The sequence below is a fragment of the Eschscholzia californica genome, unplaced genomic scaffold (assembly GCF_041429995.1).
Source record: "Eschscholzia californica isolate CP2 unplaced genomic scaffold, dmEscCali1.0.p SCAF_3, whole genome shotgun sequence".
Taxonomy (NCBI): domain Eukaryota; kingdom Viridiplantae; phylum Streptophyta; class Magnoliopsida; order Ranunculales; family Papaveraceae; genus Eschscholzia; species Eschscholzia californica.
In genome coordinates, this window is record NW_028238420.1 from 6756036 (window position 1) to 6773391 (window position 17356).

General features: G+C 36.6%; 1 protein-coding gene across 5 annotated transcripts; it reads left to right on the top strand.

Annotated features, from left to right (window-relative positions):
* The first annotated feature begins 8681 nt into the window (after positions 1-8681).
* On the top strand, positions 8682-12977 carry LOC147548038 (ASC1-like protein). Of its 5 annotated transcripts, none has more exons than XM_086669184.1 (7): positions 8682-9248; positions 10154-10383; positions 10556-10711; positions 11187-11372; positions 11628-11812; positions 12353-12431; positions 12552-12977. In XM_086669184.1, the coding sequence occupies exons 1-6, from the start codon at positions 9111-9113 to the stop codon at positions 12382-12384; spliced, it is 927 nt and encodes a 308-aa protein (XP_086525310.1). In that variant the 5' UTR covers positions 8682-9110; the 3' UTR covers positions 12385-12431; positions 12552-12977. The 5 variants fall into 5 exon arrangements, 2 of the variants coding, with proteins under 2 accessions (XP_086525310.1, XP_086525311.1); XR_015237612.1 differs by having other exon boundaries at positions 8688-9248; positions 12353-12455; XM_086669185.1 differs by lacking the exon at positions 8682-9248 and adding an exon at positions 9793-9939.
* The last annotated feature ends 4379 nt before the right edge of the window (positions 12978-17356 follow it).

Genomic DNA, 17356 nt, shown 5'->3' on the forward strand with positions numbered 1-17356 from the left:
GTACAAAGAAAGAATACATTTTAACAAAGAAATTATACTTTGTTCAAATTTTGTTTGTAGTTTTTTTTTTCTAAAAGGCCCAGATTCAAATTTCGCACGGGGCCCTTAAACTCTCAGGCACGACCCTGTTACAACACTAGGGAGACACCATAACCCAACAGTGATGAGCAGGATAACCGCCTAATTTAAACCATAATGAAGAAGCCTAAAGACCGACAACATGAAAGCGGCCTAAAGCTCGACATATATTATTTACTTTATACATTGCCTAAATTACATGGGATAGGTCTTGATGGCAAACTGCTTCCACCGAGACTCGATCCCACGACCTCAGGGGTGTCCTCTAGTTGATTGGGTTGAATCGATTTTGTGAACCAAAGCTGGTTCGAACTATTGAATTTTATTTGCCTTAATAGCCGGGTTAAACACTTCCATAGAGTTTTAGTATTTTCAACAAATTAAGAGAAGTTATGAGCATCACAATTTTTATTATGAAAGCTTTGTACAAGGGCGCCCCAACCAAATAGAGGGTTTTATTTGGGCAATCTTTTCTGGTAAGTTGTGTTTGATAACGACTGCATGAAAACAACAGAGTTTTTACGGGAAGTCTTCTATAGAATACATCCTATAGAAATAAGAGTTCTTTCGTTTGGTTGTCATTTAGTATTATTCTTTGGATTTACAAATTCTGTTAATTTGTTGACAACTCACTACTGCGAATATAATATTCAACTAACAATTTCTATTTAGCCCTTATGTAGTAAATATAAGAATGTCATTTGGACTACGAAAATATCAAAATGTTATTTTGACAACATAAGGGTAAACATGTCATTCTGGTATTATAGGAGACAAAAAATGTCGTTTGCCCCAATATATATATATATAGGTAAAAGTGCATTGGACACTAGAAGGAGCTCTGAGCCTTCCCTTGCATAGGGGCGGGAGCCCAGACCCGCCCACAAACCGCACGAGTCTGATGTGTCCTCGGGCGCCCGATGTCCGAGACAGTCACTATCCGATCGAACCGCCAAGTTTAGTCGGACCGATACTAACAAAAGGCTCTAACCAGCCTTCCGTTCGAATGCGATCGATAGGCCCGACCGATAAATATTTTCAACTTACTTAGACATTTTAACCGTATATGGATAGTTATAATCAATTAATATAATTAGCATCAGTGTAGGACCGTGTTATCGTTACAAAATAAGTTTTGTTCTCCACATTTTAATCCCACGTCGGTGTAGGACGGTTGGTTGGGCTACATTTATGGGTTTTGCTTGGGTGAAATCTTAATGAGTATTTTTGTAGGCACAAAAAAATATACATTGTGCCCGATTTCGAAGTCCGGTACCCAGATTGTCTTGCAATTTAGGCGGGTATGGACGGGCAACGGATAACCAAACTTTGTCAAGTGCCCGCACGATTTGTTTAGATTTCCGAACGGACAAGTTAAGAGTTCGTCTGTTCCGCATAAAGTCAAAGAGTAAGTGACCGTGGACTACACGTTCGAGTCGTTTGCCACCCATAGCTCCGCATTAACGGGATATAGGAATGCATTTGAAGGAATAGTTGGCCACCTAGGTTCTATTATTGAGCTTTCATGTAGTCAACAACTGGATAACTTAGAATCTCTTCCGTAAGGGGGTTACCAACAAGGAGAACACGAGATGGTCAGATGAAACTTTAGATGCTTGCCTATCCATGAAAGTCCATGGGAGAAAGATCTATCGGTAACTTTCTTTTGAGAATAGACGAGACTATGAAGGGCCTTGGGTTTCCTCGTTGGCCTCTGATAGCCAGTATAACCGAGTGAACCAGAGTATGAGAATTTGATATGTTAAATCTTCTTTGAAAATGAGAGTATAAATAAAATTTTGATTCGTAATTTGTATATCTTCGTGTTTTTAGACATTGATAAACATTTAAAGTAAAAAAGACATTATAAAGTTTTAGAATCGAACTTGTTAGGAGTTTATGTCAACACTATCAACCACTTGGGCAACTAAGTGCTCACAAGAGTATGACTTAACATGCGTTAAGGTAGACATATTAGGAGATTTTTGATTTTTTTTTTGAGAAATCAACTACGATCTACGTTAGTCGTTACAAGGCATTGATACATCATGAAGATGTGATGAGAACGATAACCGCCTAATTTAAACCATAATGAAAGAGGCCTAAAGCCCGACAGCATGAAAGAAACCTAAACCCAACAAATTTATTATATTATTTACTATATATTTTACCTAATTTACATAGGATAAATCTTGATGGCAAACTGCTTCCACCGAGACTCGATCCCACGACCTCATTGACCACAAAAGGGGTGTCCAACCAATGCACCAAAGAATGGTGGACGGAAATACTTAATTTATAGGATCACAACAGGTCAATAAGTAAGTCAATTATTATATATATTTACACTTTGCGTGAAAAATTAGAATATTGTATACTTCAATGAACTAGAGAAGATAAAGAAGGATAAAATAATTTACTCTTGGGATCAAACAATCTAACTCTTTTACTCACTGTAATACTCCTTTTCAATTCATGTACAAACGAAATGGGCGAGATTGCTATTTATAGCAATAGGTGCATGGAGGGAATCACCATGCATGGGACACCTCATGCATGGGTGTGATAAGGTTAGAGTTATCTTAGGTCCAAAGCAAATTTCAAATTCTCCTTAATTTACACGTAAGAACATGCAAATGGAGGACCCCACATGTAATAGAAGTTATCCCACTTTGGATTGTGCTAATAGGACCCAATCTATAGGCACCCAAAATATTCATAAATGTGGGCAGCCACAATATAGTTGTAACACTCCCCCTTGGATGACCACCATTCGAAATAACTGCCTCATTAAAATTTTGTCAGAAAAGAACAACCCTGCGGGTCTGCGGGATAAAATCTGATGAAGAAAAAGAGTACAACAGAAGCGATTCTGAGTGGTGCTGGATACGAATATACTGCCTCGTTAAAACCTTGCCAAAAAAACCCATTGGGATAAAAACTGGACGAAGGAAAAAGAGTACAGAGCGTAGACATCCAGTACTAGTGATTTGAAAATCTTTACGTGATACTAATCTCCCCCTGATGAAAATCATATCGTGGACTGGTGTAGATTTACACCATCTGGTTATTCAAGCTTCTCATTCCGATGCCTTGTACTAATTTTCTGAAAGTCGTAGTAGGCAAAGACTTGGTAAACAAGTCGGCATAATTCTCACATGATTGAATCTTCTGAATATCAATTTCTCCATTCTTTTGTAGATGGTGCGAGAAAAATAACTTAGGCGAAATGTGTTTCGTTCTGTCACCTTTAATATATCCTTCCTTGATTTGAGCAATGCAAGCCGCATTGTCCTCATAAATAATGGTAGGCACCTTTGTAATTCCAGAAATATCGCATGATATTCTAATATGGCTAATAATGGACCTTAGCCATACACATTCTCTAGTAGCTTCATGAAGAGCAATAATCTCTGAGTGGTTGGAAGATGTAGCAGGCATACTTTGCTTACTTGATCGCCAAGAGAAAGCTATACCGCCACTAGTAAAAACATAACCTGTTTGTGAAACTCCTTTATGTGGATCAGAGAGATACCCTGCATCAGTGTATCCTATTACTTGTGAACCATTGGATGGACTCTTTGGATAAAATAATCCCATATCAGTAGTTCCCCGAAGATATCGAAGAATTTGTTTCACACCCATCCAATGTCTTTTTGTTGGTGCCGAACTGAACTTGGCTAATACATTCACTGCAAAAGAAATGTCAGGTCTAGTACATTGAGCCAAATATAATAAAGCACCGATTGCACTTAAATATGGTACTTCAGGACCAAGTAGTGCTTCATTATCTTCTTTAGGACGATAAGGATCTTTTATAGTATCTAGAGATCTGACAGCCATTGGAGTACTAAGAGGATATGAAGTGTCCATGTGAAATCTTTTCAAGACTTTTTCAGTATATAAATTTTGATGAATAAGTATGCCACTTGTGCTCCTCTCAATTTGTAAACCAATGCAGAATTTTGTTTTTCCAACATCTTTCATCTCAAATTCTTTCTTCAAATATTCTGCAGCTTTTGAAACATCTTCAACTGTCCCAATTAGGTTTATATCATCAACGTATATTGCAATGATAGCAAATCCAATATTATATTTCTTAATGAACACACATGAACAAATCAGATCATTTACATAACCTTCCTTGGTCAAGTATTCACTGAGACGATTGTACCATATTCGCCCTGATTGCTTTAAACCATATAAAGCTCTATTAAGTTTAAGTGAATACATGACACGTGGTTCTCCTTCAGGTAACTTGAATCCTTCAGGGACCTTCATATAAATATCAGTATCTAGATTGCCATATAGATATGCAGTAACGACATCTAGTAGATGCATATCGAGTCCTTCTTGAGCGGCTAGACTGATTAAATATCTAAATGTAATGGCATCCATAACAGGGGAATATGTTTCTTCATAATCTATCCCAGGTTTTTGTAGAAACCCTTGTGCCACAAGTCGTGCTTTATAGCGAACAATCTCATTATTTTCATTGCGTTTTCTTACAAAAACCCATTTGAACCCAACTGGGTTTACATCCTTAGGTGTGAGAACCACTAGTCCAAAAACACTATGCTTATTAAGTGAATCTAATTCTGCCTGAATTGCATCTTCCCATTTTGACCAATCCGGTCTTTGTCGACATTCCTCAATAGAGCGTGGCTCATAATCATCATTCTTTTCCAGAATTGAGGTTGCCACCGCAAAAGAGAATACCTCATCGACAATTGTTTCATTTCGGTCCCACACTTCTTTTGAACATTCATAATTTATAGAGATTTCCTCATTACTCGGTATCTCTGCCTCATCAAGGGTTTCACCCTCTTCAAGGGGTATTTGTTCAGAAAGTGTGGTTGTATCATTAATATTCTCTTCTAGAGAACTATTATTTTGTGATTGGTTCTTCCTCTTTCTAGGGATAGTATCTTTAGAACCAATTGGTCGTCCACGCTTCTGACGTATTTTAGATGATTCATTCGCTATAACAGTTTCTCCTGGTCCTTTAGGAATATTAATTCGTGCACGGGCATTAGCGGCTGAGATATATGATTCAGTTACCCTTGCTGCATCATTAAATGCATCTGGTAGTTTATTTGCAATGCCTTGCAAATGTATTATCCTTTCTACTTCGAGCTCAGATTGATTTGTATAAGGATCAAAATGAGATAAACTTTGTGTATTCCAACATAATTCATTTTGTTTGTTATTCACTGCAGACGAATTTTCTCCCCCTAATGGCGGGAAAACTGTTTCGTCAAAATGACAATCTGCAAATCTTGCAGTGAAAGTATCACCTGTCGTAGGTTCTAGATACCTGATAATAGATGGTGAATCAAAACCAACATATATCCCCATACGTCGTTGAGGTCCGAATTTTGTCCGTTTAGGAGGTGTAATTGGCACGTGCACCGCACATCCAAAAATACGCAAATGCGCTATATTTGGTTGATGACCTAAAACGAGTTGCAAAGGAGAATGTTGATCATTCGCAGTAGGTCGTAGCCGGATCAAAGCAGCAGCATGTAATACTGCAGATCCCCATGCAGAAACTGGCAACTTGGTTTTCATCAACATTGGGCGTGCAATCAGTTGTATATGTTTTATAAATGATTCTGCTAGACCATTCTGTGTATGAACATAAGCTACAGGATGTTCAACATCAATACCAACTGATATACAGTACGCATCAAAAGCCTTTGATGTAAATTCGCCTGCCCCATCAAGGCGTATGGACTTAATCGGAAAATCAGGGAAATGAGCTCGTAATCTAATAATTTGGGCAAGCAACCTTGCAAATGCATTATTACGAGTAGACAAAAGATTAACATAAGACCATCTAGCAGAGGCGTCTATCAATATCATGAAATATCGAAACGGTCCACATGGTGGGTGAATAGGACCACATATATCTCCTTGGATCCTTTCAAGAAATTTAGGAGATTCGATATGAACTTTTGTATGAGATGATCTTACTATTAATTTCCCCAATGAGCAAGGTGTACAAGCAAAATCCTTGCTTATTAGAATCTTTTGATTCTGTAGTGGGTGTCCTTGAGAATTTCGAATGATTCTACTCATCATGGTAGATCCTGGGTGTCCCAAACGGTTATGCCAAAGTGTCGTCACACTTGGATCATAAAACTTCTGGTTTATGACAACATAAGATTCAACTGTTTTTATCCTTGTAATATACAATCCTGAGGAGAGAGTCGCCAATCTCTCGAGATCATGCTTCTGGCCCTAAGCAGTTGAAGTAATATATAAATATTCTTCATTATTTTCATCTCTAGTCTCAAGGTGATAACCATTTCGACGTATGTCTTTAAAGCTTAAAAGATTCTTTAAAGATCTGTTCGAATATAATGCATCGTCAATGGTTAATTTCGTACCACTTGGTAATATTATAATTGCTCTCCCAGAGCCGTCAATGAGACTAAATGAACCAGCGATAGTAATCGCATTAGCCTTAATCAATTTCAGAGTCAAAAAATACTTTTTACTTCGAAAGATGGAATTTGTGGTTCCACTGTCTGCCAGACAAATATCATCATCATCTCTCAAATATGTACTTCTAGAATCCATACCTTAATGAACATGAGAATAAACATAAGATACCGATAGAAAACATGTAAAGTTTTATATATATTACATTGCTATACAATAAAAAATAAAACGCTAATATAATACAAAATTTACAAGAACTGAAAATATTATACAAACACTATTAAGGAGAGTTACGAATTCGATCAATCATTTCGTCAAACTCATCATCGAGTAATTGATCGAATTCATTATTAGTAAGATTTTCATATCCATTATCATAGATATCCTTTTCTTCGATGGGGTATTGCAACAACGATGTGCCGGTATTCAGATTAATCCCATAATCTGTGATTTTTGACTCGGTCCTGACTTCAGTAAGATATACTTCAACATCGTCAGTTAAATAGTCGGATACCTCTAATCTTGTGTTATATGAAGAATCATCGATTTCCATATGATTTGTTTCAACATTGGCAGTACGTTTCTTCAAGGATGCTTGATAAAGATCTATTAGATGTTTAGCAGTCCTACATGTTCTTTGCCAATGCCCTGTCATACCACATTTAAAACAGGGTTGATTCTTCATTTCAAAAGGTTCATTTACCACCTTCTTCCCTTTATTTTGCCGATTATACGGCTTGTATCTGTTACCCGAGTTATTTTCCTATCGGCCTCGGCCGTTGCCACGACCTCGTCCCCCAGAACGGTAACCACCACTTCTGGTATCTTTATTTTGATCGTTACCACGATCATGTTCCTCTAAATTTTTATTGTGGTAGTTGCCACGACCACGACCCTTATGGTTCTGTTCCCGTCTTTCAGTAGAGACGGATGTAGAATAAGTTTCTGAAAAGTTAGTATATCCCGTTGGACGGGTTTCTTGATTTTTCATGATTACTTCTCTATTTTGTTCTGCTACAAGAAGACATGAAATTAACTCCGAATGACATTTAAAATTCATGTTTCTATACTGCTCTTGCAGATTCATATTTGATATATGAAACGTGGAAAACGTTTTTTCTAGCATTTGTTCCTCTGAAACTGGATAACCACAAGACCTAATTTTGTAGTTATTTTAACTAAGACAGAATTATATTCAGAAACTGTTTTGAAATCCTGTAGCCGCAGGTTTATCCAGTCATTCTGGGCCTTCGGTAAAATAACCTTTTTTAAATGACCGTATCGATTTTCTAAACATTTCCATAATACAAGTGGGTCTTTTTGATATAAGCATTCTGATTTGAGTTCTTCACATAAATGATGGCGAATTACAATGAGGGCCGCTGAGCGTCTGAAAAGAGGTTCACTATTTCCATCGCAAATTGTTTTATCAAGTTGTTTGGCTTCTAAATGTGCTTCGATTTCAAGCTTCCATGTGATATAATTCTTTCCCGATAAGTCAAGGGCTGCAAAATCAATACTTGTCAGATTCGACATATTAAACTTGAAAATTACGAATTACCTGTAGATTTGATAATCTCCTTGAGTTGGATGGAATCTCCTTTGTATCACGACTAGAGACTATCGTGCTGATAACGTTGTATACTTCAATGAACTAGAGAAGATAAAGAAGGATAAAATAATTTACTCTTGGGATCAAACAATCTAACTCTTTTACTCACTGTAATACTCCTTTTCAATTCATGTACAAACGAAATGGGCGAGATTGCTATTTATAGCAATAGGTGCATGGAGGGAATCACCATGCATGGGACCTCATGCATGGGTGTGAGAAGGTTAGAGTTATCTTAGGTCCAAAGCAAATTTCAAATTCTCCTTAATTTACACGTAAAAACATGCAAATGGAGGACCCCACATGTAATAGAAGTTATCCCACTTTGGATTGTGCTAATAGGACCCAATCTATATGCACCCAAAATATTCATAAATGTGGGCAGCCACAATATAGTTGTAACAGAATATACATTATACATCTACCATAAACAATTTAAAGGTGCATTTAAAGTTAAAGGGCCCTTACTACGACTTCGATGTCAATAATAAATATCGTCCTACTAGTATCGTTAAATATCGTCATCAATCTCAAAACAAAAAAAGAAACTACCAAAGCCACCATCTATACTAAATAATCCGATCTAGTCACATAGAACGAGAGAAAAATACTTAGAAAAACCTAGCCGGTGTTTACGAGTGACTTGGGCCAGATCGGTTGGGCATCATCATCACAGTGAATAGAAATGGTGAACCCGCACCTGTAAATTCAAATGCCAGTAGACTCTAATGAATGCAAAAAATGTCTTTCCAAGTGTCCATTTTTTAAAAAAATTGAAAAATATTATCATAACCCCTTTCTTTGCTTTGATTCACGTGTTGGCGTTTACTACGGTTGGATTGCTTTGAAACAAGTTTTAGAGAGAGAAAGTATAGAGAATGTTTGTCAACCCAATTTGAAGTAGTATTCTCTCTTCGATCCAAAATTTCCTCGTTTGATTCAACAACTGTGTATTTATCCAAGAAATTTGAGCATGGGTTTCATGGAATATATTCATTCTATTGACTGGGAGAAAGAATCATACCCACTGTACAAAGATTTTATTGTTCTTCCCATCTTCGCTCTGTTCTTTCCTTCTGTTCGATTTTTTCTTGACAGATTCATATTCGAGGTATTTTTATGATTAAATCATAATCTTGGTTCATGGGTTTTGTTTGTTTTCTAGTTTTGGGTAATTTTTGTTCTTCAATTAGTACTCATTGTTAAGTAGATCTAATTGCTTACTTATTGAATCTGACATCACCCATCTTGATTTCATCCTTTCTTAGCTTTAAAACAATGGGTAAAATTTTCTTCCCCTTTTTAAGTTAGATACTGTATTTTGTTTCTATTTAGAAATTGAGGGTTAAGGGGAAAGGGTTTGTTCTGTGGAGTGAAAAATTAGGTATGAAACTTCATGAGCTGAAATTAGGTGATCAAGAATTGATTCTTTTAATGAACTTCATGTGGTTGTTGACAAATGCTATCTTTTTGTAGTTTTCTATTGCTAATCTACCTCAATATTGCAAGTGGAACTAATTTAATCTAGAAGATAGTTAACATCACTGATATACAGAATTAGGTTTAGTGTTTTAGTTGTCAGTTAGGTGGGGTGTTTGTGTGACAAACAAATCTATCCCCTTTTTAACATGAACTTGCTAAGTGATATGTGATTGAATGCAATCAATGGTGGGGACTCTTGAAGGTATATTTGATGTTTGAATTAGGTTTTTGTGTTTTAGAATTGGGGTGACGAATAAACCCTAATTTTTATAGTATTAGAGGCGAAATATGTAATATGGCGAGTTATGATAGTGGTGATGGTAAGAGTTTTTCCAATACTTAAAGAGTTCCTTTCTTCTCTTCTCATTTTCTTCGTTATATATTTCTTAGGTTATAAATTGTCGTGCTTCTCATTACAAGTTAACGAACTTTATTAATAATTCTAGGAACTAATATCAATCTGTTTGTCAATGTCGTGTGACCAAGTATCTTCTTGCTTCTCTGTGTTACTTTCTGAGTGTGTGTTTCGTGTAGAAACTGGCAAGGCGGTTTGTTCTTGGGAAGGGAAATCAAACTGTCAATATTGAGAAGGATGATAGAAGAAGAAAGGTTAATAAATTCAAGGAGTCGGCCTGGAAATGCATTTATTATCTTTCAGCAGAGCTTCTTGCTTTATCCGTTACCTATGATGAACCATGGTTTACTAAGACACTTCATTTTTGGGTAGGACCTGGAGATCAAGTCTGGCCAGATTTGAAGTTAAAGTAAGGTTCCTTGCAAGCTTGGATTTTTGAGTTTTAGGAATAGAGTAGCTCCGCCGGCTTATTCTATATCCTAAAGGTTTAGTGTATTATTAGTATAAGTATTTCATTTTTATCCTTTACTTGACGTGTCTTGCTTGCATGCGTTTAATTGGCTTAGTTCTTCCTTTTCCAGATTGAAGTTGAAGGGATTGTACATGTATGCCGGTGGGTTTTATACATACTCAATATTTGCTTTAATATTTTGGGAAACAAGGCGTTCGGACTTTGGTGTATCAATGGGTCATCATGTTGCCACACTCATTCTCATTTTGTTATCATACGTATTCAGGTAGGTTTCAAAGGTCTTACCAGTAGAACACTTAATGCAGAATAACTAGAGCAAATGAAATTCAAACCTTTCTTGGTTCTTTTTTAAATTCACTAAATGTAACGGCCCACACCCCAATAGTTATCCATTTTGTCCTCACTTTTCCATCCGGCCCCAATCATATAGCTACAGGGTTTTGTATACGCCGAAGGCCCCACAAGCCAGCCCTAAAGGCCTTGACGCTTACTTACTTGATCTGGCACCTATAACACAGTATCAAAACACTCCCCTTAATGATCTAGCCATGTGGAATATCGCACTAAACAAAAAGAACGGACTGCTTCGCAAATGTGGATTGGTCCTAGATTGTGTTTGTTTGTTAATGCATTTAGCTAAAATAACTAAAAATCTGGGGGCCAGCTATAAATTTAGTATTTATCTTATTGTATCATACTATCATGAAATGGTTAGTTGTTCATGTTATGTTCTTTTGTAGATTTGCACGTGTTGGTTCAGTTGTTCTAGCTCTTCATGACGCAAGTGATGTGTTTTTGGAAATTGGGAAGATGTCTAAATATTGTGGCTGCGAGAGTATTGCTAGCTTCACGTTCATTCTTTTTGTTTTATCTTGGATCATACTTCGCCTGATATATTTCCCATTCTGGATCCTTTGGAGTACAAGGTGAGTTGCTGTTTTATATGCATATACCTTTAGGTTCACTGCAAAATAGTGGTCTTCGTCGTCGAATTTGTGCTGATAGAGTTTTTTCCAAAATGTTTTGGCCATGCATCTTCTCTAGATTATGTGAACTGGATAGTCTCTCCCTGATCATTGTTCAAACGACATTTATCTTATAGTTTTGCTGCATTTCCTTACATCTATTCTTAGGAAGTTTCAATTGGTGTTTTGTTTCTTTGCCCCTATTTTTTTATGCAGTTATGAGGTTCTCTCGACGTTTGATCATGACAAACACCGGATAGATGGGCCCATCTATTACTATTTGTTTAATACTCTTCTATTCTGCTTGCTTGTCCTTCACATTTATTGGTGGGTGTTGATATATCGGATGCTAGTTAAGCAAATCCAAGCAAGAGGTCAACTATCAGAAGACGTCCGTTCGGGTATGTGCCAAAATTGCTCTTTAACTGTTTCTATGAGGGAGAGAAACTTGAGCTAAGCTTCGTAATTTCAGCCAACGATAGTTGTCCAATTCTATTCAGGTTTCATTTATGCTAGTTCTGCTTTTCTACTAAAACCCGTAGCTGACTAAGTTTTATTTGCGTAGAGAATGTTCCCAATATGAAATGGGTTGAACCAATGTTTGGGGGACTTGCAGAGTCGCTCACTCTCAACCCTTAAAAAAACAAGATTCTGGCCCTGCTCTCTGTAGTCGAGACTCGAGAGACGCATATGTTACCACCTAACCAAATCTGGCTTCACAATTTCTTCTTTTACTTTCATTTTTTATACGAAAACTTATTTTCCATTTTAGGAAAACATACTTGTGCATTTATTTTTTTCTTTTGAGCTGTCTTTCAACCTGGATGATTCCATGTCATTTAGCCGGCTCGTGGCTGAGGCAAGCCCAAGTCCCACGTCCAACTGCCCATATTTAACCCTAACCAACCTTAACTACTCTTATCGACTTATCATATATGCAGATTCTGAAGGTGAAGATGAACACGAAGATTGACCATTTATCAATACTATAGACAGACTCTAAGCAACACACTTTCGAAGGTTGAACCATTATTTTCTATTCTGGTCTCTTTCTGAACTATCCTATTCTCCATGGATGTTTTACTTTCTGCCTGTTGTGAAACAATCAATGTCTTGATTCTTATTGTATATTTCTTGCAGAACGACTACCACAATTTACACATCTTCAAAGAAGAAAGCTCCTTCATATTGAAGGACTAGTACTTTAAGTTCTGAGTACATACATGCTGGAAGCAAGTTAGAAACTAAGAACAAAGTGGGTTCATTTGTGGTATTTTCTTTGTCATCCTCGCGTAATCTACCATCGTTAGCTTCTTCGCTGTTGAATCCCCGTGTATTTGTAGTCCACAAGAAGCTTGACGATGAACAAACACTCTCTGATGTAGAATATAAGAGTTAAATGTCATGATTTATTTCCGGGGAGAATGTAATTGAAATTCTTGGAGATTTTGTTTCTGAAAGTGTTTATTTTATTTTCTTCTCCTGTTGTAGTAATCAAAATAAAGCTAAACAAAATTACATCTTGTTTTATACACCGAATGTGGAAAGTATGTTCCATTTAAACCATATTTCAAGTACAGTGCTGCAGATTATTATTCACTTTCGGTTTTTAATTGTAAATAAGCAGTGTGTTTCCAGAGTTTCGGTCAAGGATTTTTCAGCAGTCCCAATTTTGATAGTTTTGGGTGGTGTTTGTATCTTCTATTTCTCACTTTGTACTGCAACAAAACGGAAACGAAAAACAGTTACATGCTTTGTTAACCTTCATGCACAAAAGAATGGGGATTATATTTCTTTAATATATTCAAAAATGTTACATGTTTTGTCACAACCTGTACTCCTTTTATGTCATATAATAACAAAAGAAAACAGAGATGCCAGAATTTGATCCTTCTTCTATTTCTACAAATCAATTTGATCTATATTATGTTGTATTTACTCGGTACTATCATTGCTTTCGTGTTAGCATGAGCCAGAAAAAGACCTCTATCATATCAAATGATTTCTCCCCTTCTAGCACTAGGTTCTTCTAACAACTTATTCTTCGGCAGTCTTTAAGTGTAAGTCCGAGCCTCTTCAATGGGTTGATCTTCATACATGCACGAGCCAGCCTCTCTACTTCAATGATGATATCTGGACTTTCATAAATGTCAACAGGTTTTACAACCTTTTCCAAAGCAATGCGGGCTGCTTTTCTTTGCATCTCCAGTTGCATCTTCGAACTAATTTTTGAAGTCTTGCAGGGTGCAGCTTCAACAACTTCAGTTTTAGAACTCATGCATGGTTGCTGTATACTACTATCTTCTCTTCGCTTGCTTTCCGCAACTTCTTTTAGTTTTTGATTTGCTATCTCGATGAGGTCACGCATACTAGGCTTTGCTGATGAGGGGCACAACTTGTTCTTACCATTAGTTGAATCATCGAGTATGGACTTGCTCTCAAGTTTTTGCTTCTTTGGCAAGTGGAAAAGCCTACAATCATCGGCACCTGAAACAACAAATTCATCCGTCGGTGCACCTCTTTTGCTTGGTACCGACAATGATTTCTGACCACTATAGTAAGATTTAACTATAGACTCGAAATATCCCCTCTGACCCGGTTTGATCTTGGTTTCAGCATCCCCAAGAAGATTGATAGGACTTTTACATGAACCCTTGTGAAAAGCAGCAACACCCGATGATTTTAAGTAAGAGTTAACTTCAAGGTCTTCAATCACTCTGCATTTGTCAGTAATTTGTTTCTTCTTATCTTGACCCTTTAAGAACCCCTGGGGAAACCCTTGATCAGTAGTAGCATGTGTAACCATAGATTCAGGAGTAGATTTTATTACGGATGATGAACATTTTCCTAATTTTGGTTCTTCAATGGAACATGAACGCACTACCTTCTTACTACTTGATTTGATCTCAGTAGTATTATCAACATATCCAAGAATGCGTGTAGTTCCTTTCTTAGGTAAACTGGTGGAGACCCCAACATCAGAATTCAACATCTTCTTCTTAGGGCAAGTTTTGATTCCGGCCGAGTTTTCTACTATGATTCTTCTTTGATTCTCTTCTAACCCTAGTGAACAACAACTCTGATCATTCTTGACAGAATGAAGTGGGACAACAATAGTAGTAGCAGTAGATGAATCTGTTATCATTTTTGAGCTTTCAGCACATTCTTGGAGACGTTTCATAGTGGATCGAACTTGAGCAAGTTCAATTTCTAATTTCTTCCTCAGTTGTCTCTTTTCATAAGCATTCATTCTTGATACATGAAATACGAGAGAACGTGGTGGTGGTGGTGGATTAGAGGGTTTTATGGCTTCGGTAGCCATAGTTTGATTAATTGTACTGCACCAATTTAAGAATGGGTTTGAGTCACTTGATTATAATACCAATAGATCGAAGATTAAAACCCTAAACTAAACTAGGGTTTATGTTTGAATATCAGTGGGAGGGTTTAAGTAACAATAAAGCATGAACTAGGGTTTAAGAGACAATTAATTGTAAACAAAAAGAGAATTGGAAGAATGAGAAAGAAATTAAAGTACCTGAAACCTTTTCACTTACTTTCTAAAACCAGTGGAAGATGATGAATGGATTAAAAACCCTAAACTGACCAAGAAGTAACAATAAAGCATGAACTAGGGTTTCTATTTTTCTTCCTGTCTTTCTAATTTTGGGTCGTGAATTTAGAGCCAGCGGGAAGCCTTTTCATTTATACCAGCTGAGAAACCCCGCCTTACCTCAACGGTATAAAAAGATTTGAATTTGAACTAGGGCAAATCTGTAGGCGCACCACTTGAATAGGATAGGCGCCCTGCCAAAGCCAAAAATCTTGAGAAGTTCATGTGTAAATGGGACCTGGAGGGGAATCTTTGGATGTGAATATCAACTTTTTCTACCTACAAATATTTCTCATGCCAATTTCGAAATACTTAAAATTGATTTGGCACGTTTCAATTTTGTGCCAGGACACTTCAATTCAGATTTTGGGCTTTTTATACTCCAGATGTTTGGATACATTAATTTAGGGCTTAACTAAATCAATTTAAGGGTTTTCAGATTAATTTAGAGTTCGGATAAATAAATTTAGGGTTCATGTTTCTTCGTGCATTAAGTACTAGTATTTGTAGGTCCTCAACGAAACTATTCTGAGATTGCATCAAGATCTCGATGATGTCGGATGTTGGTTCTCCCGATTATCCTCCCGATGATCAATACTTACGATCTGACACTGAACTTTTCCTCGTATTTCTGATTGAACTCAAGTGGGCAAAGACCTACAAAAAACGGAGAGGATACTCCGATGCCCATGGGTTGCTTTTTTGCAGTCTAAGGAATTTTTTTTAAAGAGTCTCAGTGTAGAAGATGACATTCTATCCATGACTGCATCAGAGCACGACGGAGATGGTGTGGTCTAAGGCATTGATTCGCTAACTACGTGGGCATGGCTGTTTGGAAGATAATATTTGATGAGCGGGTTATGACATACAACGGTTCATGTATGAAAAATTGATTGTTGGCTCCATCTGACTTCCACATCAATGACGTTCTCTTCAGAGAGAATAAAGCTTAGAGGGATCGAGCTCACTCTAGCTAATCTCCCTACTTTAAGTCTTTATCTAGATCAGGCCAAGTTATGCAGCCTGTCTTCGATCCACCTTTCCTCTTATCTCGAGACAATAATTGTGTAATGTATACCACGTTTTCATTCAAACCCAGTAATTTGCTTACTACTGAGCGCAACCATAATTACCTTTAACCCCAAAGTCGAAAATAAAATAAACATGATAAACATGGGAATATCTTTACCTTTTGATGAATATGAAAGAGAGAGAAGGAGATACTAAAATTTTATGATAGAAGGAGACAATGAAATTTAGAGGGAGGCGAGAACGAGAAAGTTAAGGAGGGAGATAATAATATCAGAGAGCGACAAAGTGAGAGATGTATAGGAGGGGAGGGAGTGTGTCAATTTTGGAGAGGGTTATAAATCAGTTTCCACGTTGATTATAGAGGTTTTAAGATTTTTCCCACGTTTTTGTCTTTCTATAAAAATCAATTTTTTACACTTTTTTTGTCGTACCAAACACTAAAATTTGAATCTCCCGCATAACTTTCATGCATACATACGCTTATTTTTTTAATCATGCCCCTTTTGATATTTTGGCTAAAACTATTTACAAAACTACTTTGGCTCTTCACAGAGCCCAAAAATAGGAATCTTTTCACTTTCTCTGTAAATAAGGTTTTGCTATTTACAAAGTCATAGGACTAAAATCAAATTTTGATAAGGATCAAACTGAAAAAAAATATATATTTATTATAGAGTAGAAGATATTTTTTCTCCTTTCATTCCTAAACCCCACCACCAACACCTTCCACCACACCAACAATCACCATCATAACGATGAACAATCAACTCACAATCACCTACTAGAAACATTAGCAACGAAAGAAATTAACAATGAGGAAGGTACATTAATGGAGGAGCTTGGTGGCGAAAAACTCAACTACAACTCTTTATTAGACTCATATAACGACAGTATGATTGAAGACATATCTTTAGAGGTAAGATAAACTAATTTGTGGTGATTATTCCAAAAAGAACTTAGATTTCTAGGTCAACATTTTTTCTTCACTTTTATGAACAACACAAATTTTTGGTCAAATAATGCTTAGAACAATGAACATTTTCGGAGACGTTTTTTATCGAACAATTTTCGGTGAAAAATAACAAAAACTATAAGCAAAATATGTCAAAAAAAAAGGATTTTCGGCAGGAAATACGTTTTTTATCAAACAATTTTTGGTGAAAAACAACAATAACTATAACCAAAGTATGACAACAAAAAAAGATGGATTTTCGGCAGAAACCACCGAATTTAAACCGAAATTTTTCGACAAGAACCAACAAAAAATATGGCAACAAAATCTCATTTTCTTTTATGACAA